A 21627-nucleotide genomic window follows, 5' to 3' on the forward strand; every position below is an offset into this window, starting at 1 on the left:
ATTCACAATATAAGGTATAACAGAATAAACAATGTAAACATTCCTACAAATAGGCTAATAAAAAGAAGTCCTAATAATAAGCTAATAAAAAGAAGTCCTACAAATAAGCTAATAAAAAGAAGTCCTACTAATAAGCTAATAATAAAAATAAACATATATTCTAACTCTAAAAAACAACCACACTCTCCTTGTGTGGGTTCATAACAGAAGGGTCCCGAGGGTCTACCAGCCCCCAGTGTAAGGAGCAGTGCTCTGGCCGCCGAAATAACTATTGTTTGGGCCATAGCCAGAGTAGGACTGTCCGTAGCCATTGTAGACATTCCAGCCTCCAGAAAGATTTTCATGACCACAATGGCCACATGTGTATGTGCCGCTGTATCCCCCGTTATCATAAAATCTGGCGTCATTTCCATAACTAGTGTATCCACCATAAGAGCTTCCCTGGTCGTAATACCCGGCTCCGTGAGAGCCGCGGTAACCATTTTGATTTCCCCCCATGACTCTCTGTGTTGTTGCATCTTCTCCCTGCATCTCTTGCTTAGTTAAAGCTTTCTTCACTTCAACTCTGTGTGCATTGACTTTGTGGAACTTCACAAGTGCAGCTTTGTCTGCTGCTGAGGGATTTGTGAAGTGCACAAAGCCAAATCCTCGGTTCCTGCCGGTCACCATGTCTAACATGATTTCAGACTTCTCGACTTGACCATACTGAGAGAAATACTGGGTGAGGTGGAACTCAAAGATGTCGTTCTTCAAGCCACCAACAAATATTTTCCTCCCCATGGCATTGGCAAGAGGTTCAGGCTTGTTACATTGCGGTTTTTCATAAGCCTGTTTAACTTCCGTCGTGTTCACGTTGACTGTGTGTGAACTGCCGTATCCCTCGTTATCATTAAATCCATTTCCAGAGTCACGGTTTCCCTGGTGGGAATACCCGGCTCCATATGAGCCGCCGTATGCCCCGTTACTGTTATTTTGTGGATAATCTCTGCCAGTGTAGTCATTTTGGTTTCCCCCTATGACTTTCTGGGTTGGTCTACCTTCTCCCTTTATCTCTTTCTTAGTCAAAGCTTTCTTTACTTCAACTTGGTGTCCATTGACTGTGTGGAACTTCACAAGCGCAGCTTTGTCTGCTGCTGAGGCATTTGTGAAGTGCACAAAGCCAAATCCCCGGTTCTGTCGGGTCTCCAAATCTACCATGATTTCAGACTTCTCGACTTGACCATACTGAGAGAAGTATTCAGTGAGTTGAAACTCGAAGATGTCGTTCTTCAAGCCACCAACAAAGATTTTCTTCTCCATGGCACGGGCAAAAGATTCGGGCTCTTTAGATTTTTCTTTTGCAACAGCCCGTTTAACTTCCACTGCGGTCCCGTCTACTGTGTGTGGTATTGCAGCCATGGCTGCGTCGGCCTGCTCTGGTTTGGCATAGGTCACAAAGCCAAAGCAGCGAGATCTGCTCTGAACCTTGTGTTTGATGACGACATGGTCTATAAGTTCGCCAAAGCGCTCGAAGTGCTGGCGCAGGCCGTCGTCGTCTGTGTTTGCACTGAGTCCGCCCACGAAAAGCTTGTTGGGAATTCCAGTCATTTTGGGGTTGCTGGGTTTTTGGGTTGTTGGGTTGTTGGGTTGTTGGTTTTTAAGGTCTTGGGTCATTTGGTTTTTGGATCTTGGGTCTTTTGGTTTTTGCGGTCTTGGGTCGCTAGAGAAGCAATCTCAAGAATGTTGCAAAGTGGTTCTGTTAAAGGATTTTCGAAGGAGCGACATATGGGGCCAAATGACATCATTTGACATCATGTGACTACTTGTCAGGACATATCACGTCATGTGACTGCAGGTCTTGTGAGGAAATATGACGTCATACAAGCTGACGCTTTATTAGTGTAACCTGGGAGTTTTAACTTGTAGGGCACTAGGACCCAGAAAACGCCTTTGCACCAATGACGTAATGCGCAGCCCCCCTTCCTGAAATCGCCGCCCATTCGTGTGTCCGGCTGCCAGTCAAACGTTCTTTGATGAGTTCCCGCGGGAATGCGGCCGTGTGTTGATCAGCAGCTGCTAAACATGAACTGTCATCAACTGTCAGCAGCAATCCAGCGCTGATCCTGTTCATCTTCTGGAGCATTTTAAAGAGGATTTTTCTCAGGATCGGTTCTGCTGTCGTAAACCCGAACCCTCCGGACCGGATGTCATGTGTAACACTGAACTGCATGTGAGCGGGTTTCAATCATTTGAAGACAATTTTAGCATTTTGTATTTGTAGTCATCACCTGTGTTTGAATGCAAATGTTTTTAGAAGCTCGTGTGGTGATGAAGCTCCAGCTGTGTGGAGCAGTGATGGAGGAAGGTCTCGTTATAGACTGTGAGTGTTTGCACTTGGATCCTCTTTTCTTCATGTTCTGATGGACTTTTTTCACATGTTCTTCATCTGTTTCCAGTAGGAGTTGGTTGTGCTTTTAATCTACCACTATTTTACACCAATATATTTTTTATACCACGGCATTTTTACTTGACTGTTATTGTGTTTTAATGTGTCTCTAATTTATTAACTATTTTTAAGTCCTTTTAATCCGGGGCCTTTCAGAGTTTACCAAACAGTAGTTTTAGATGTCATTTCTCGAGCTGTTCTTCAGTGTGTCCTTTTACTTGCAGTTTTCCCCTTTTATATTGTTGTGATCAGTTTTAGGGCCAGTTGTATTTTAAGTGTTGTGTTTTCCAGCTCTGAGTTTGTACTAAAACTACTGTCGGTTGTGTTCCTTTATTCCGTTCAAATAAACCTTTGAAATCTGCTCCTGCTTCGTCCAGTTCCTTCTCCTCCTGCTTTTTCCACTGTGCAGTCTCACTGTTGCATTCACCTGTGATCCGTTTTAGAACTTTATTTACAAATATGAACAAACAGATGGGCCGTCTAAGGGCAGATGAGAAAATGACATTTGAAAAAGATCATATTTGTGAGGTAGAAAGTTCACTGGTCGGGTCACAGAGCTCCCTGCTCCACATCCACATGCAGACAAATAAAAACCCCAACATGCCATTGATTGAGCTCCTCAAACCCCTCTGATATTACATGTTAAATGCACATATTTTAGATCAATATTCTGAACAGCTAAAACGTTCTTCTACCAGAAGGTGGCAGTACAGAACAGCAGGAACAGAATCAGGGTCCATCCAGATCTAATTCTAAAATCAAATGTCAACGTACAGCAGGATGACATGAATACTAGAATGAGCTTCAGCAGGAAATGAGACAGCAAATGACTGAAAACTATTCCAAGATCAAATAAAGCCGCTGGGCGCTTTGCAGACACAGTCGGGGGTGTAGATGTCAAACAATCAGGTTTTACTTTGGGACATTTTGTCTTCTGTAAACCCTGAAATCAATCAGATCAGGTAGATCTGGTCAGCTGATAAACCATCAAATCCACTGGAAACATCTGATTTTCTGTTAACTCAATTATAAATATAATCTCTGAACATTGTTAGAATTACATTTTAGAAATAAAGATGGGATATGTCTTCAGAAACAGCAAGAGGATGGTCCAGAATTTAAGTCAACATTGCAAAATATCATATTTTTAAAGAAGTAAACATCTTTTTCCATCATGCAGTTACCATTACAGCTGCCTGAACCTGCAAGAACAAACATTTCAGCCACATCAGGTCAGGAAGTGAAACAAAAACCATGAGGCCGAGTCAGTGGAATTAAGATCTTTAATGTGAGTCTCTCCTTCAAACATCGTCTTACATTTTTATTGTTTCAGTTACAGGAAGAGCAGCTACAGGTGGAGCGGAACAGAGCAGAGGTTCCCAAACTGCAGACGGGAAGAAGGAAAGACATAACCTGATGCTGAGAGCATTCAGACATTTACAGTTACACTCTAAAGGCCTTTTGACAGATTGCTCTGATATGAGGCTTCACTGCTGGAGGTGGGAGGGTTTGGGAACCGCTGTTCTGAGACGGAGCCCCCGACTGGGCCAGGTTTCAGCGAGTCTAACAGAGTGGGCAGCACAGAGGTCAAAAAAGAACACCACAAACGGTGGACAGAACATTTAGGTACGAAGTGAGGCTCCTTCAGACCAGGAGACAGAAAGGTCAGCTTCATTTAGCCCTGAATCGATTCCCACCGTTCCTTCCAGAAGCAGGCCTTTAGATCTGCAATGAGAACCAAATGCAGGACATGTCAAACACTAGTAGAACAGCGTTTTCTACAGGAAACGTGACTGCTGAAAATCTGACCTTGGAGCTGAAGACGCTGCAGATGATGATAAAAGGCTCAGACGGTTGCAGTCGCAGGTTAGGATGTTTATACAGAGAAGCTGCTCAGAATTTGAGGATGACAAACTAACAGTGTTGCTTAAATGCAGATTTGGCGTGTGCTGTGGTTTAGCCATGCAGAGCTAAGAGTGAGCACAGGACTTCAGGTAAGTGTTGACCCTATTGGCTTGCCGTAAGGGTCCTGCGCCCATGGAACGCTCCTTGTGTGTGGAGTACATTGCGTGCGTGGAGTTTGATATATGCTCGTGAGAGACTTTTGATGGAAATTTAACACCATATTTTTGCTTTTGTTTTTTTAAGTTACAAATGTAAGTATGCAACATCTTTTGTGCATCAAATGTATGAAAAGGGCTCTATAAACAAAGTTTGGTTTGATTTAGTGATTATTGATCTGAGAATTTGAATGTTCTTGGTTTATTTACAGCCAAATTCTGGCTCAATTTTTGCAACCATGTTTATGCAGTTTTTGGAAATTTGTTGAACAGATTTTAAATGTTTCATTTCAATTCTTTACATTTAATTTTATGGCTTTCTTAACTAAACACTGTCAAAAAGATTGTCTCTATATTTCCTTTTTTAATTTTTAACTTTTGCTTAAATTCTATTTTTTCCTTTCCCACACTCCAGTACATTAGATGGCGCTGTGGCGCCAAGGCGACACCGCCAGAACTGCACTTTGACGTCACATCCGGAAAATCAGAGTACACAAACACGGGTGGCCCGGAAAAAGCGACACTCGTCTGTCATGGCAGAGTCTCCAGACCCGAACAGCCTCTTCTCCTCTTCTTCACAGCTCCACCTGATGGAGGAGGAGGCGGTAAGTTCTCCGGCAGTGACTTGAGCCTTGCGGCAGGTTAGAACCCCCCTCGCGCGCGCGCCCTAAAAGATGTAAACAGGAAGAAGCCGCAGCTCTCCACCTCAAAATACACCATCAATGCACCTGCGCCTCTTTATTTCAGCTCTGCTGTATCTGAAAGATGGTTGTTAAATGAAGAATGAATGAATAAACATCAAAAATATTTGTTTTTCTGAACAGAAGTATATGTTTACTGTATACCTCACAAGCTTCTCTCACTATTTATTCTGTAACAATTTGTTTAAACATTAGCACAAAATCTAATTTCTATAACTGAAACTGGATTGACAGATGTTTAGTACAAAGTGAAGCATCACCTGTTTGTCTGCAGTGCTGCAGCACATCATCTAAAGAGAGACAAATTAGAAACGTAGTGATAAAAGAATAAATACTGCATGCAAAAACCTCAGATTAACTCTTTGACTTTTTGTAAATTATTTTTAAAAACCTGCTTAGATTAATATCCAGTTTTTGGTGTTTTTAACATGTCATTTTTTCCGATGATGGAGGACATAAATACAGAACATTAAGCTTAAAATTGCAACTCTGAATGTTTCTATTATTCAATTGTCGTATACAGATTGGGAGCGAACTGTGACACAGTGAATGTTTTTTCATATTTATTATTATTTTTCTCTGGTTTTTAACAATTTTAATACCTTTTGAGTATCCCTTTTTTATTTAGCAAAAATTGCTTTAATTTCCAGGTTTTACTTACCAGCACTTTTTATGTATTATTCATTAATTTAGTTGCAAGTTTTTACCACGGGTTGTTGTAAAGTATGAGTGTTGCACTGACCAGGAAGCACTTATAATTTAATTGACAATGACAAATAAAGCTATCCATCTATATAGATGGAAAAAATGAAGTTTGAAAATGATCATATTTGTTACATAGAAAATTAGTGGGGCTGACCGCGAGTTCCTAGACTTTCAGCGATTTCAGTAATCTTTGTATCAAAACGTTTGGCTTGTTTAGAACATCACTGCTTGTATTTTTGGTATTCATACATTTTATGGTTTTTGAAATATTGAGTAAAATATGCCCCATAGGAGATGAATGGGAAAGTCTTCAAATTTTAAAATTTTAAGAAGATTAGCAAAAAGCCTTTAAATATACGGGCTATGTTTTTATCTTTTATAGTAATTTTCACAAAAACTGGAGATTAACTAATATTTTAGCAACACGCTAGCGTTTTTGGCTAATTTAGTTTACTCAGAAACTTTTGGCTGTTTTGGAGTTTGACTAGTATTTAAGCAACAAACTAGCTTTTTTTTTGGCTAATTTGCCATCTTCTGAGGTTGTTCTTAATGCTAATTTGGAATCAACATGCTAACTTTTTGACTAATTTAGTTTACTGAGGAATTTTTGGCTGTTTTGAAGTTTAGCTAGTATTTAAGCAACATGCTAACATATTTGGCTAATTTGTTATTTACTTGGGTTTTTATTGGCTAATTTAGAGTTTAGCTAATATTTCAGCTACATTTCAATGTTTTTGACTAAATTAGTTTACTGAGGAATGTTTGGCTATTTTGGAGTTCAGCTAATATTTTAGCAACATGCTAACATTTTTGGCTAATTTGTTATTTACTGAGGTTTTCTTGGGCTAATTTAGTGTTCAGCTTCTATTCTAGCAACATGCTAAAATTTTTGACCAATTTAGTTTACTGAGGAATTTTAGGCCATTTTGGAGTTTAGCTAGTATTTTAGCAACGAGCTAACTTTTTTGACTAATTTGGAATCTACTGAGGTTTGCAGTTCAGCTCATATTTAAGCAACACACAAGATATTTTTGCAAAATTGCCATGTTTAAACAATTTTACTACCATTTTTTTTCTGAAATTTAGGTAAACTTCAGCATTCTTTTGTCGTTCTTTAGTGAAATTTCCAGTCTCCTAGCACTTTTAACATTTTGCTAATAGCTTTTGCATTTTCAGCAATTAAAGTCAATTGCATCACCATTTCAGCAAAATGTTTCAGCATCTTCAACGACTACTTTTAGCATAAAGCATTCACACTAACATTATCTCAGGTAAAACAACTTTTCTTTTTTGCTTTTTGTACATATAAAGTCATATTTTCAATGCGATATTGATCACTAATATTGTAAGTTTTCCCTCATAGTGTGCAGCCCTCCTTACCGTATCTGACCATGAGTCTCATTCTTTATGTCTCCTCAGATTGATGATAAGGAGTTTGACATTCCCCAGGTGGACACGCCCCCCACGCTGGAGAGTATCCTCAGTCAGGTGGGGTACCAAGTTGCTTTTTTTTTTTTGCTTTTCCTGTTTATTTTGGAGAACTCAGATTAATTTGCAACCAATCCTCAAACACTGAAATATCTCATCTGTATTTAATGTGAATTCACTCTTTGTTTTTGTGAAAAAGTCTTAAATTTTACTTTGAAATGGGTGGTGCTGCCCCACGTCCGTCAGCGCTAGTAATCCCGCCCCCACAGGCCCCCAGATCCACTGATCGGTTGGATGCTCCTGAAATTCCCTTCTTTCCTCGTGCTGCAGGTGGAGGAGGGCGAGGAGGCTTTTATTTTGGAGGACACCATGAACACAGACAACATGGACGCCCACTCCTATGACACCTCCTCCCTCGCCAGCTCCGACAGCGGAGACCCAGCCCACCCCAAACGGTACCGGCGTGTGGACGGCCTTGAGTTCTACAGACAGGATTATGGTCGATTCAGGGGATTCCAGATAATTAAAACTTCAGATTCAGGAGTGTGGATTGTAGTGTGGGAGGGGCTTATCACTCATGGTGAAAATAAATGTCGTTTTTGAACAGATTTAGGATTTCTATAGAGGAGAAACATGGTTTTGTAAAAATAATCCTGGCCTAAAAAATGAAGACAAATATACAGCTGGTGGTGTATTTGGGTCTGTTCGCAGGAGGAAGAGGGCTCAGGATGCCAGTGTGGCGGCCAGCGGCTCCGTCCTCCGTCTCAGCCTCCTGAAGGGCATCTCTGCTCAGATTGTGGCCGCCGCTGTAAGACGGAAACACAAACTCACAATTCTTTTCCTCACTGCTTTCACTTAATCCTATTTGAAATGAATCAGTAGGACAAACCTCTATATAAACATGCTCAGAAGATTACAAGAAGAACTTTTTGTTTGTTTCCTGTCAGGACAAAGTGGACGCCGGCCTGCCGACTGCCGTGGTGAGTGCGAGCTTGATGTGAATTTGTGATTACTTCATCTCCATGGTCTTGTCATTTTGGAAGGATGGATGGGTTCTCTGTCACTAGCAGTCCTTTCTCTGAGCAGTATCTTGATCCATTAACGCGTTCCTGAGTGTTCTTCTGAACACCAGCCCCTCTCAACCCTCAAAAACAAGCAGGTCTTCACTGTGATGTCACAAAGTGAGGAACAGCCCCTTTCAGGAAGAGTCTGTGCTGCTGGCTCCGCCCCCAGGCTAACAAACAGTATTTCTCTACCAAGCTATAGCAGTGATCGGCAACATTTTCTGAGCACATCCATCTTTCCAAAAGTTGGGATGTTGTTTTTGTGGGTAAAACGCAGACACGCCGCCGAGGACGGCTCTAGGATGATGTTATGAAATGGGAACCACCCACAAAGAGCAAAAGCCGAGATAGTCATCTTACTTCTGGATAGGAAAATGGTTAACAAAAATAACTCATTTCATTTAAAAAAACATTGTTCTTTAGTGTCCCAAAGGCAACACATGATCATATTTATGGATATTTTTCTCTCTGAAAGGCTTAAGAAAAGCATGATACAGGCCACAGGTGTCAAACGAATGACTCCTGGGCCAAATCCTGCCCACCAGATAGTATAGTCCGGCCCAGTTGTGAAGAGAAAAAATTAACAGGATGTTGGGAAAAAAAGTACGTTTGTATTCCATTCCTATCGCCAGTTATGGTTCTTTAACGAAACAACCGTTATGTGCAATTCCGCCACTAGGGGAGTAAAGGAAAAGCCAAACAGGTACAGCATTTCTTTACAAGCACATCTGGGTAAAAAACAACACTGAACATTATGAGTGATTAGGCTACTTGGTTGTTTGAGGCACTTTTCTAACTGAGAAAAAAACAAACATAAACAAAGCTACACATAACAAGTTAGGTTGTTTTGTTTTTATGTTACTGGTCCGGCCCACTTTGAGCTTCTCAAAGCCAAAGTAAACTGTCTTCCAGCGTTTTGTTGAAACCGTTTTATACTTTTGTGTTTTTGTGTGCAGACCATGAACAGCCTGATTGCTGTAGGGACATCTCATGGACTGGCGTTTGTCTTCGGTGAGTTCCTACAGATTTTCAGTTAAATGTCAAAAATTTGACATTTTCCTGTAACAACAGGAGATTGTGAATCTTCTGACATGCGAGGAGTATATTTGTATAAACCCCTTTTGTGTTGAGGCTAACCTTGTACTACATTTTTATGCATTACTTGATCATTTTTCTGTATCTGTGATGTCATTCATGTTTCTTTCAGATACCAACCAGGCTCTGCGCTTGTGTCTGGGCTCCAAGGCGACCGGAGCTGAGTTTGGAGCCGTCTCTGCTCTCAGCATCAACCACAACTGCTCCCGCCTCCTCTGTGGGTTCGCTAAAGGACAGGTGAGCCATGTCTGGAACCAACATAAGCTACAGGTCATGTGACGCTCAGAAAACTTCATCTGTTTGGCTCCTCTTCTATGAAGCCTGATCTGCGTTGGTGTGGAGAGCAGATCCTCTCTCCTCCTCCACACTCCTAAATGGAGCATGTAGCGTCTTCACATAGAATATCCAGTGATGATATATTTTTCTGCTTAAGGATTTCATGTACATGTAGTTTGAAATCTCTGACATGGTTCATCAGCACTTATGAAGAATCTCTGTATGTTTTCTCCACTTCACCTTGTCAGATTTTATTGATGTAATGATCAGATCCTATTTGTCTGATCTAGATTACCATGTGGGATCTGGCCAATGGGAAGCTTCTAAGGACCATCACTGATGCTCATCCTCCAGGAACGGCCATACTTCACATTAAGGTTCTTCAAACAACAGACAAGTCTCAAGAAATTACAAAAAATGGTGTTTGTTGATTTCTGAGCTTCGTACCTTTTGAGGGACTTCAAGTTTAGCAAATTAAAAAGAGAAGGAGCTTCTGCTTTGGCTAAAGAGACACTGGGTGGGATTATTACACCCACAATCCTTTGCAGCTATAGCACTAAAATAAAAAACATAAGCTTTAAAGGCACACGAACCATCTTGGTAGAAGGACGCCGAGTCTAGAGCTGCCAGGAAAGAGGTCTAGATCCTATGTGTCATAGCGGTAGTTCTATCCGGCCCTCCAGATAATTTTATTTTATTGTTATTAATAACCCGATGTTATCTTATTATTTCTAACTTGTATAATTTTGACAAAATATAATTTTATGGAGAGTAAAATATTGAAAGTTATTTAAGGTTTAAGATGATTTATTCTGGAATAATATTCTTGCCTTTTTATTATTTAGAATTATGTTAAAAAGTTACGGTTTTAAAGTTTTAAAAATTGGCATTCTGCTAGCTTTATGGACTATTTTAGCATTTACTAAGATTTTTTAGGCTATTTTGAAGTTTACCTAATATTTTAGCTTCATGCTAGCCTTTTTGGCTAATTTAGATTTTTTCCCCCAGTTTTTTAGGCTATTTTAAGGCTTATCTATTTGTTCAACTACCTGGTAGCTGTTTTGGCTAACCTAAGTTGTTTTGGGGTTTTTTTAGGCTAATTTGGCATTTAGCTTATATTTTTGCCGGCTATTGGCTTCAGCTTTTTCAGCTATTATCCTCAGTACCTTTAGCTATCAATTTCAGCATCTTCATCTATCAGCACTAGCATCTTCAGCAGTCACAGCATTCACACTAGCACTATTGCTGCTAATGCTATATATGTAGTTCATAATTATGTAAAAAAGTTACGGGTTTAAAAATTTAGTTTTAGAGTGTTCAATAAATGTTTATCCTGTTCGGCCCGCGACCTAAGGTGTGTTTTGGATTTTGGCTCCTTGTGTGATTGAGTTCGACACTGTCCCTGATCTAGAGGAAGATGTTTCAGTTCAATCACTGTCCTCGTGTCCGTAGTTCACCGATGACCCGACTCTGGCCGTCTGCAACGACAGTGGAGGATCTGTGTTTGAACTGGCCTTCAGGTTAGCTTTCCCATGACATTTCCTCCTTTATGAACAACTTTTTCCCCCTCCGTCAATTTCAAGCCCTCCTATAAACATCCACCCTTTTCAGACGGTTTGCTAGGCTGCATTCACTGCAAGATCTCTTCAGTTCTCGAGCTTGTTTGTCCTGGTTTCAGGAGGTTGATGGGGATGCGCTCATGTGACTCCAGATGCCTCTTCAGCGGCTCTAAAGGAGAAGTGTGCTGCATTGAACCTCTGCGCTCTCCTCCAGATTACAGGGAACATCCCATCACACAGTATTCTCTGCTGGCAATGGCCTCGCTCACCAAGGTACGGACACCTAAAGCCTCGGTCACGACTGCCCAACTGTCCCGCCCACAGCTCAGGGGCGAACTCCTTCCAATGTGTATAAAATATGTATTAAAAATGATGCAAAAATAACAAAAAAACTCTTTTGGATTAATGCTAAAAGCTTTAAAATAGATCATTTCTGAAGTCTTACTCTTGCCGTTTCCTCAGTGTTTGAAGGAAATCCTTTGTGTTAAACTTCTTACATGTGAAACTCATGACAGTTTTGCTTTCTGACTCCTCCAGATTCTGGTGATCGGACTGAAACCCACACTAAACGTTTGGATGACTTTTCCTTACAACAAGGTAGTCTTTATATCTCTTATTTTTGTTTCAAACTTTCATCGCTAAAAGTTTTAGTTTAAAACAATGAAAGTTGCTAACTCTTGCTTAGTTTTTATTAACCTATTCATTAATTATTCCTCGAGTGTTCTTGCAGATCTTTCATTAAATTTCTGCATTCAGTCAGTTTTTAATGCAAGACTTCATAATTTCATCAAGGACATTTCCATCTTTTTAATTTTCTTTCAGAGAGGAAAGCTTGATCCTTTAAAAAAATGATTAACACTGCAGCTAGAAAAGTGATCTCTGAACCAAAAGATAGAGATACTTAATAGATTTTATCTCTAAAGCAGTTTTAAGGAAATTCAAGGTGGATTTAATCATGAAGAGTTTTTTAATCTGTTCAAAATTGGTGGGACCAGCAGGTAAAGACACGTTTTACTGTGAAAATATTTTTAAGTTAAGTCAATGTACATAAAGACATGTTTATAACATACATTTTTGCAGGGTGTCAGGAGGGGCTGGTGAAAAACAGCAGAGTCAGAAAGTTGTCTGCCTGATTGTTAGAGAGGCAGAAATAGTGAAGATAATGGAAAAGACTGGAACATGTTTGAGAAAAACAAGGATTTGATGGAGCTCAGAGATCTGGTATAGATCTAGAAAAAAAGGACAAGAACAGAACCCTGTGGAACACCTGTGTGAGGGGTTGTTCTCTGGGTTGCCAGAGTCTTCCTCCTGCCAACATATTTGGTATTTTAGTCAGGAAATTAGTTATTTGGTAGATTTTTATTTTTTTTACTAGAAAAGAAGGCTATTTTAACATGGTCTAACCATTGTGAGGGAGTGATGTTTTATACAAGAGAATAAGCACTAAAAGTTGCTAAGGTATAACTACAAAGCTTTGTGAAAGAGTCTTTTGTTTTTTGACTGAAATGACCTTAATTGTCCAACTTTTATTATATTTTAAAGGAAGTGACTGAACCAGGAACAGATTCTTAAAACAATTCAACCTGAACATGTTAAACTTTATTTTTTTTTTGTATTTTTTGACACTACCAGAATGTTGACATAAACCAGGTAAAATCAAAAACATTGTCAATAAAGATTGGTGTTCCACAATGTTCAGTTTTGGGGCCACTACTCTTTGCTCTTTATATCAACAATACTGTTTCAATTCTGTAGAAAACTCTTATTTGCAGATGATACAAACTTATTCTGCTGTGGAGACCATTTGGAAGAGTCATTGAATGCAGCTGGAAGAGAACTCAATACATTTAAGAGTTGGTTTGATCTGCATAAGTTAACACTAAATCTAAATAAAACTAAATTCATAATATTCTGTAACAAAAAAGCCAATACTAACAGGAAACCTATTATTCATTTTGTTGGAATTAAAGGGTGTCCAAAATAACATTTCTAGGGATAATAATTGATGAAAAATTAAGCTGGAAGAAACATAAACTATATTAATAACAAAATATCTAAATCAGTATCTATACTACATAAAGTGAAACATTTCCTAAACCAGTTATCATTGAAAACTTTGTACTGCTCATTCATTCGTCCCTGCATGACTTATTGTGTGGAAGGGTGGGGAAACACAGACAAATCAGTCTTTGTTCTCCAAAAAAAAGCTAAAAGAATAATCACCACGTCACCTTATGCAGAACCAAGAACTCTACTTTTTATGAAACTAAACCTGTTGAAATAACCTGCCTGATAATTTATCAACTGCACATTATAGCTGTTTCTGTCTCTTACTTCTTTACCTTGTTTCATCAGTCAGATCCGTCCAACGTTCCCCAGCTGGCCTGGCACTTCGTTTCCGTCCAGAAGATGGTCAACCCAATCCTGGCTTTCTGTAAAGGAGACACTGTCCATTTCCTCCTGGTACCCGACTCGTCTCAAATCACCACACAAAAAAATGTTAAATGTTTCACCATGATTTTCCTCTCTAAAAGCTACATCTGGTTTTCTTGTTAACCCTTTAACTCCTGAGGTGTCGTTGGTGACGCTTCAACACAAAATGTTTAACATAATGTAACTTTTCAGTTGTTAACATGATCATTTCAGAGTAGATTTTGAAAAAATAAGAAATCTACTCTGGAATGATCATGTTAAATAGGGGTGTGTAAAAATATCGATATTGTGATATATCGCGATATTTAGTCCTACGATCAATTCTCAATGGGTTCTCACCAAGTATTGATATTAGATTTTCATTTGAAGAGGCTGTTGCGCTGAGCGTGCGAATCGCGCACCGGAACTATTGTGCAGATGGGCGCGCTGCGTCGGACTTTTAATAGCGATGCACGCGCTCATTCGGGAGAAGCACCGGTGAAATACAGGCTCTGTAGCTCGTGTGTGAAGCATGTCTACCTGTCAGCATTTATCCTCCATCTGTAGGAGATCCACCCGGTAAGAAGTGACTTTGTCTGAGCGCTAGAATGTCAGCGATCACTTACTTCCTGTTTGCTGTTGGAACTGGGCGCGCGGTTCGCAGCTGTTTGTGTACACTTCAGGTACCGTTGGGATTTTCGTTTTCATGCACTTCAATGTTTAACCTGCTGCTGTACGGTGTAACTTTGATAAATATATAATGTGATGTTTTCAAACAATGTAATTACTTGTTGCTAATGTTAATTTAAAGTAATTCTTAAAAAAAGCAGGATTTGATGTATGAAGTTAAATTTAAATGTAATTAAACTAAAGTACATGAATTCACTGTAAAATTAGGGAGAATGCTAATTAATTGAAGCACTTAAAATTATATATATTATTATTGATTAAAGTTGTTTATTGCTATTCTGTAATAGAATTTGAATTTGTAAATATGTATTGCTATTATAATGTGTGTTTTAAGGTTTTTACCTATTAACTGCTGACTGACCAAATGGAAAATAAACAAAGATTGGAAAAATAATCTCAAGTGACAGTCTGAGTAAATCAGTCTTTATTTTTGGATGCTCAGCCCTTTTCAAATGAGGGAAAAGTGCACAAAAAATTAGGTCAATTTTGAGAGAGGCTGTAAAACATTATATTCATCATCCTTTGGTGTGACATTTTTTTAGAGGTAGATAGCTGTCACTACTTGACTTATTTAATTTTGTTCTGTTACAACAATTCTGCACTAAGTAGTGTCACTGCTGATCATGTTTACTATTGTTAACATTGAATCTGACAGATAATTCCAATTCAGTTGTTGTCAATGTTTGTCAAAGACATAGTATTACTGATTTCAGCAATGTTGGACAAAAGTGTCTTTAATTTGTTGCACAAAATAAGAAAAGTTGTTTATTATGATTGTGTTTAAGCTAAAAAAGATAAATGGTGAGATATTTTCCTAAAAAACATGTTCTTCTATATAATGTTAGTTATTAGAGAGCATTTTTACCAATTATCGTAGTATCGCGACATTATCGATATCGTGACCCATGTATCGCGTATCGTATTACGAGGTACCAGGTGATTCCCAGCCCTAATGCTAACAATTGAAAAGTTACAATCAATCAAAGAACATAAACACTGGTGCTCTGGTGTTATGTGTAAGTCTGATAAAATGATACCACTAAATGTTCCTTACCGTGCTCATAGAATAGAAAGCTCTTTTTCTTTTTCCTCAGGTAAAGAAGGAAGAGATGGGGACGATCCATGTGATAAAACAGCGTCAGCTGCACCTGAGCTGTGATATTATCAGCCTAAATGTGAGTAACTGTTAAAGGTCAAATTCAGCATCATCTTTTTGTTAGCTGAGTTCACATTTCTTTTTGCAAATTTAATCATTTTTTCAGCTAATCAAGGGTTTGGTTCCTTTTTTTTAATCATGTCTACATTTTTTTAAAATTATTTAAGCTTTCTTTCGAGTTTATTCTGCTACTTTAGGATTTCCCCTTTATTTTATTATATTAGCAAAGCAAGCAATCGTTTAGCTATTACTTATCTTTAATTAATTTTTGTCTTTTAGCTCCTTTGTTAGCATTTTCTAATTATTGTGCACATTTGTGCTGTCATGCAGTTATTTCAGCTGATTTAGTTTTTATTAGCTGTGTTCCTGATTACTCGGCTAATGCTAGCGTTCAATAATTTTCAGCTCATCGAGGGTTTTGTTCCTTTTTTTTAGGATGCCTACATCCTAACTGACTTCCTGACTATGTGACTAATGCTAATGTTTATATTTTTTTCTAACTATTCAGAGATTTGTTTCCTTTACTATAATTTTTAGTTTTTAAGCTCATCCCTGTTTTACTGCAGCATTTACAAACATTTAGTCTAAATAATATCTTTGTTCTAAATTATTCAGTTATTTTTTGCTGCTATTTTAGCTCCTTTTTACAGTATTTTTATATTTTTTAAGCTAATTTCTGCTTCCTGTAGTTAGTTTAGCTAGTTTAGTGTTTCACCTTTTATTCTAATTTTGTAATAATTTTGATAATTCAGGTCTTTTACCCCTTTGTTATGCTACTTTAGGCTTTAGCAGTCAGTAGCTCCTCCCCCCTTGTTGAACGAACGGTTCAGGAATAATTCAGGTGAGGAATGCTGGGTGTCTCGGTCTAGCACTCCTCTTTTTGTATCTGCAGTGGATCAACAGTCGCACGCTGGTTCTGGTGGACAGCCAAGAAAAGCTTCACGTTGTAGACAGACCCACTCAGGAGGTTCTGGAGACGCTGGACCTGGAGCAGGTGCAGCTGGTCTACAACAGCCGGCATTTCAAGTCATTGGCCACCGGAGGGAATGTCTCACAAGCTCTGGTGAGACGAACGGATTCTGCAGCATTCATACCCATAATGCTTTTCACTAAGGATCTCTTTGGATCTGTGTCTCAGGCTCTGGTTGGGGAGAAGGCCTGCTACCAGTCTGTTTCAAGCTATGCAGGACAGATCCTGTGTTTGGGCACTAAGGTGGGGTTTCAACCTAGAATCATTTTAATGGCAAAAAAACATGTGCAAACCAACCACATCTTTTTCTATCTAATTCAAAACGGCAAAAAGAAAAAAAAAAAAGGAAAAATGCCAATAAATAAATTGCAATACTTAAAATATACTCAACGCATCATTTGACCGAAGGAAAGATGATTTTTTTATGCTTCTGTTTTGTTTTTCAGTCAGCTCACATCATGACTCTGAGGAACTGGAACGAGGTATTAAGTAAACAAATCCACACTGTTTTATCTCACAATATCAGTCACTTTTGATTCTCATTATAACGAGTTGATGCTCATCTTTTTTCAGCGCATCGACCTGCTGCTGAAACAAGAACATTTTGTGGAGGCGTTGGGCCTGGCGTGGTCATTCCACGAAGGAACCGCCAAGGCCGTGGTCGGTGGGTCGACCGCTCAACCAGCAGAACGTCTCCTCAACCTGATACAGCTATTTTTTTATTTTGAATTTAAATTTCCTTTGAGATAATAAAGAAAAACAGGAGTGAAATAAAATGTATTTAGATTTTAGATTATTCTCATTTTTAAAAAAAAATAAAAGTTATATTTTCAAATCTTTGTTTTTTCTAAAATAATTTTCTGGATACAAGACTCCACTTGAAGAAGTTTTATTACAAAACTTTTTGAAACTCACTTTTAATTGAAATGGTTTGTAAACATTGAAAAATACAAACAATACCATTGTGGACATTAAAATATTTAACCCAAAATAGATTTTTTTTTCTTTTAGAAAAATGAAATTACACATCAGAATAAACTCATAAATTCAAAGTAAATCATGACTGTTTCTTCTTCCAGGCCTCCATGGAGATCCAGCCAAAAGGAAGGCCGTGGTCAGCGACAAAGTAAGAGGAGACGTGATCTCTGAACATGTTTGGAAACCTCTGGAAATCTTTGCTTCATCCTGTCTTATTCTGCACAGATGGTGGAGATGCTGCTTCAGTTTTCGGAGCACGCCCTGAAAAAGTGTCCAGAACAAGGAAAGGCCCAAAGCACCGAGCAGAACTTCCAGGTACTTTCAGGAGCCTTCATGAATACACGTTTACATCAGCTAATAGGGCTGGATGCAATAAGGTCTAGATTGTGGTCATTAGAGCTAAGAATCACTGCCAAACTCTTGACATGGTTGAATTCTGCTTAAAAAAAAAAGCTTTGATATTAAAAAAAAAATCAATTTCAAAACCATTTGTCTCTGAAGGTAACACTAATCATATGGGGTCAAATCAGGATCAGCTTAAAGTGAATTAAAGACAAGATTGTAAATTTGAAAGAAAAAAAACAATTGGGAAACACGTCCCAGTACCCGATGAGCTCAAAGTCCCGCCCCCATGTAAAATTAGGTTCAACTCAGCAGTGAAAACTCAAGAATCTAAAATGAAACTGAAAGCAAAGAATGAGAAATGATTTTTTTTTCAATTGTTCAATATATCTTTCAAGTTTTCAATATTATCAATATTACTTTTTTTAAAATGTTGAATTTTAATTTTTTTTATTTCAATAATTCCTTCAAGTTTTCAATGTGTATTCTTGAGTTTAAAACTGCTTTCAAATGTTCTTTTTTCCTCTGTGTTTTCTCAGGAGGTTGTTCCAGTGCTGCTGGAGTACTCTCTGCTGCTGCACAGGCTGTAAGTGCATCAGTGTGCTGCAATCTGTTTATCCTACTTGAGTTGAGGGTTTAAACCTGCGAGGAAAGTCTTCTGTGTTATGTCCGATGACTGTACATGAGAACTGGACTGACTGACCCCCCCCCCCCCCCCCCNTGGCTCCAAGAAGCCAAAATCCCATAGAGAAATAAACAGCTAAGACTCAGTCATTCTATTTGTCAGAATAACTTTTCTTGCTCTGATACTTTTTTTTAAATCAAATTCTTCTTGATAATCCTCTTTTTTCCTAATTTTTCTCTAGTGCAAGTTATTCATGTTATAAACTGACCAATCAGATGCATCTTCTGCATCCAGTGGTCTTAACATTTGATAGATGTTGTTCAACCTGGTTTCAAGCGGTGTGGGGGTGGACTTTTTACAAGCTCACTCCTGATTGATGAGACTGGTTGCCATAGAAACGATAACCCAGACTGACCTTAACCAATTACTGGTTAATGATATCATCTGGTTCCAACATGGCAGCACCCGTATCACAAAAATTGTGATTGAATAGACTTCCTTTGATTGGAGTTGTGAGTAAACCATTTTTTATGGATGATGTCACACACTCGGTCCAGTTCTCATATACAGGCATTGGGTTTGTCCTGAAGGTTAAAGACTTGAGTGGACAGTTCTTTGGAACTTCATGAAACCTCACTGCAGGATGAAAGGATCAGAGCTTGGACACTCTCAGCGACACGTCTGGGTGATGAAGCTCCAGCATCATCATCCTCCGGCGCTTGTTTGCAGGGACCTGCTGTTTGACGAGCTGTACCCCCGGCTGGCAGTGAGCCCGGTCGCCAAAGCCATCTTTCTGGAATCACTTGAGTCACACATCGTCAGCACCCGCCTCGATCACCTCCCCACTCCCGTCATAAAGGACCTCCTCTCCCACTACCACACCAACGGGATGATGGACAGCCTGGAGAGATGCATCGTCCACCTGGATGTGACCAGCCTGGACATTCAGCAGGTGTGTGAAGGCCTCAGTTTACTCTTGGTTACTGTTTCTGCAACAACGCATGTGGGAATCAGGAGGCTGAAGGTGCTTGATTAAGATCTTAAACTATGGTTAAAGTGTAACCAAACAGGGAAGTTGGAAGCTGACTCCGCCCACGCTGAAATGTGAACATTCAGTCAGAGGGGTGGGGCTTGGAGAACAGGACTTTAATCATTACTGGAGCTGCAGATCATGATGTGGGACTTCCGAAACTTACATGGTTTGACCAATCATAAAATTCAACTGTAATGCCTCAATTCAACCTGTAGGGGGCAGCACACAAACTGTTTTAGTTTATATATTCTCAAGAATTAAAGAAGTTTATTTTAATTGTCAAAAAATGTGGTAATGACCAACAGACGGCACTTCTAAATACCCATTTACAGAGGTCAACGGCCAAAAAAAGTCGATTTCGGGTTTGGTTATTCTTTAAAATCTGCAGGCTTAAAGAAATACGTATAGTTTAAAGGTTTGTTTAAAGGTCGTTGCTTTTTGTTAAGTTGGATAAAACAGTGGAAGAAAACAGAAAAAGATCTTCAAAAAAGAGCAAACTAAACTCAGTCTTTACTAAAATGTTCTAAATCAACATACTATCTAAACATGATAAAATCAATACTACAATTGTTCCTAAAACTGACAAAATCCAGTAACGATTGAAACCACCAAAAATAAATGATAAATGATACATTTGCCGAAGTTAATATTTGATTCTGAGTCATTAAACTGTCTTTAGAAAAAAAAAGACAAACAAATGTCATTTAGTTAGAGGCTCCATCAAAAGGTTTAAAATAAGGCCATAAATGATTGGGTAAAAAAAAAAAATCAGGATGACATCCCTTAAAAAAAAAAAAAAAAGTTTATGAAATTGTCTTTCAACTCCAAATGTATAAAAATAAGGATTGTAAAAGTTAATGCATTAACACCTGCGATAAATAAATCATAATTAATGTTTTAATTTTTATTAACACCCTCAGGTGTTCTGCCATGCAGCTGTGAGATCAGCGTGATAAAACTTTGTCTAAAATAAACTTTTTTTTTCACATTCTGTGATTGGGATTTAATTAATTTAAAGAGATAATACGCCATTTATGGGTCATATTTGGACAAAAGCGATCTTTTTTTTCTAATAAATGAGGCAGCAAATGAATGTTGATCTGACGGCTGCAGCGCAGAATGAAAGATCTGCGGGGGTGGGCGGAGCCTAACAGAGCTGTCTGCTATTAAAAATCCAACAACGAGGAAACCAATCATTGTTTTATTTTGGGATGGGGAAATACATTCATTCAGAAATTGTGGAAACTCTGAGGTTTAACGCAAAAGTCCCGCCTGCCACCGTTACGAGAGGCGAACAGTTCAGAGTGGACAGACACGCCTCCACCTGTGTCGATTCCAGCTGAGTCGACCAGAAATCCAGCTGGATCAAACCTCTCCCAAAAATGTTTCTTTTGTTATTTTTCACAAACACAGTAAGGAAAATTCATGAGAAAAAATAAAAAGCTTTGAACTGCTCGCCTCTCCTAACGGCGGCGGGCGGGAGTTTGGCGGTTTCCGCAATTCTTGTTGTTTTAAAAAATGAATACCGGCCCCCATCCCAAAATAAAATAATAATCGGTTTCCTTGTTGTTGGATTTCTAATAGCAGACGGTTCTGTTAGGCTCCGCCCACCCCCTCTTACTCTGTGCTGCAGCTGTCAGATTGACGTTCAACTTCCACCACATTTATTACACTTAGAGATCACTATTGTCCAAAAACTACAAATAAATGACATTATCTCTTTATAAAGAGATAATGTCATTTATTGTCCTCTTAATAAAATTAAAGTTTCATCACGTTGATCTCACAGCAGGACGCCTGAGGACGTCCGTCGGTTCCAGAGGGTTAAAGGATGAATGAAGCTGCATCTTGATCTGGAAATATAAAGCAGTGTAACTTTGACCCAATCAGAAGAGTTCTGATGGAGAAGATCAGACTCAGAGTCCTGTGATGGGTGGAGGTCTCACCAAAGATCCTCCGTGTCTTTAAGGTGGTCCAAGTGTGCTGGACGAACCGTCTCTACGACGCCGTGATCTACATCTACAACCGTGGAATGAATGACTTCATCACTCCGATGGAGGCGAGTCTCACGTCCACCCAGTAGCTGCTGAGTCCAGCAGGAGCCGCTT

The 21627-nt window shown here is 39.0% G+C and overlaps 2 protein-coding genes and 1 long non-coding RNA gene across 3 annotated transcripts in view; 1 reads left to right on the forward strand and 2 right to left on the reverse strand.

Moving 5' to 3' along the window:
* Nucleotides 1-2123, reverse strand: LOC112154348 (heterogeneous nuclear ribonucleoprotein A0-like). The gene has a single exon (XM_024285226.2). It carries the CDS (start codon nucleotides 1651-1653, stop codon nucleotides 223-225), a length of 1431 nt encoding a protein of 476 aa, XP_024140994.1. The 5' UTR covers nucleotides 1654-2123; the 3' UTR covers nucleotides 1-222.
* A 1804-nt stretch (nucleotides 2124-3927) lies between these two features.
* Nucleotides 3928-4711, reverse strand: LOC112154340. The gene is made up of 2 exons (XR_002920631.2): nucleotides 4235-4711; nucleotides 3928-4150 (listed from the first exon to the last, which is right to left on the reverse strand). It is a non-coding gene; the product is annotated as an uncharacterized LOC112154340 (long non-coding RNA).
* A 178-nt stretch (nucleotides 4712-4889) lies between these two features.
* vps8 (VPS8 subunit of CORVET complex) overlaps nucleotides 4890-21627 on the forward strand; it is a 32401-nt gene continuing 15663 nt past the window's right edge. Inside the window, exons 1-22 of the mRNA XM_024285208.2 lie at nucleotides 4890-5090; nucleotides 7311-7379; nucleotides 7650-7774; nucleotides 8031-8127; nucleotides 8267-8299; nucleotides 9340-9394; nucleotides 9591-9715; nucleotides 10045-10131; nucleotides 11207-11274; nucleotides 11433-11586; nucleotides 11851-11910; nucleotides 13669-13776; nucleotides 15510-15590; nucleotides 16464-16634; nucleotides 16710-16784; nucleotides 16988-17023; nucleotides 17115-17205; nucleotides 17621-17667; nucleotides 17745-17834; nucleotides 18401-18447; nucleotides 19216-19438; nucleotides 21489-21578. Of these exons, the coding sequence (XP_024140976.1) occupies nucleotides 5019-5090; nucleotides 7311-7379; nucleotides 7650-7774; nucleotides 8031-8127; nucleotides 8267-8299; nucleotides 9340-9394; nucleotides 9591-9715; nucleotides 10045-10131; nucleotides 11207-11274; nucleotides 11433-11586; nucleotides 11851-11910; nucleotides 13669-13776; nucleotides 15510-15590; nucleotides 16464-16634; nucleotides 16710-16784; nucleotides 16988-17023; nucleotides 17115-17205; nucleotides 17621-17667; nucleotides 17745-17834; nucleotides 18401-18447; nucleotides 19216-19438; nucleotides 21489-21578 (2004 nt within the window). The 5' untranslated portion in view covers nucleotides 4890-5018. The remainder of the gene's footprint in view (nucleotides 5091-7310; nucleotides 7380-7649; nucleotides 7775-8030; nucleotides 8128-8266; nucleotides 8300-9339; nucleotides 9395-9590; nucleotides 9716-10044; nucleotides 10132-11206; nucleotides 11275-11432; nucleotides 11587-11850; nucleotides 11911-13668; nucleotides 13777-15509; nucleotides 15591-16463; nucleotides 16635-16709; nucleotides 16785-16987; nucleotides 17024-17114; nucleotides 17206-17620; nucleotides 17668-17744; nucleotides 17835-18400; nucleotides 18448-19215; nucleotides 19439-21488; nucleotides 21579-21627) is intronic.

The sequence above is a fragment of the Oryzias melastigma genome, linkage group LG19 (assembly GCF_002922805.2).
Source record: "Oryzias melastigma strain HK-1 linkage group LG19, ASM292280v2, whole genome shotgun sequence".
In the NCBI taxonomy this organism is placed as follows: domain Eukaryota; kingdom Metazoa; phylum Chordata; class Actinopteri; order Beloniformes; family Adrianichthyidae; genus Oryzias; species Oryzias melastigma.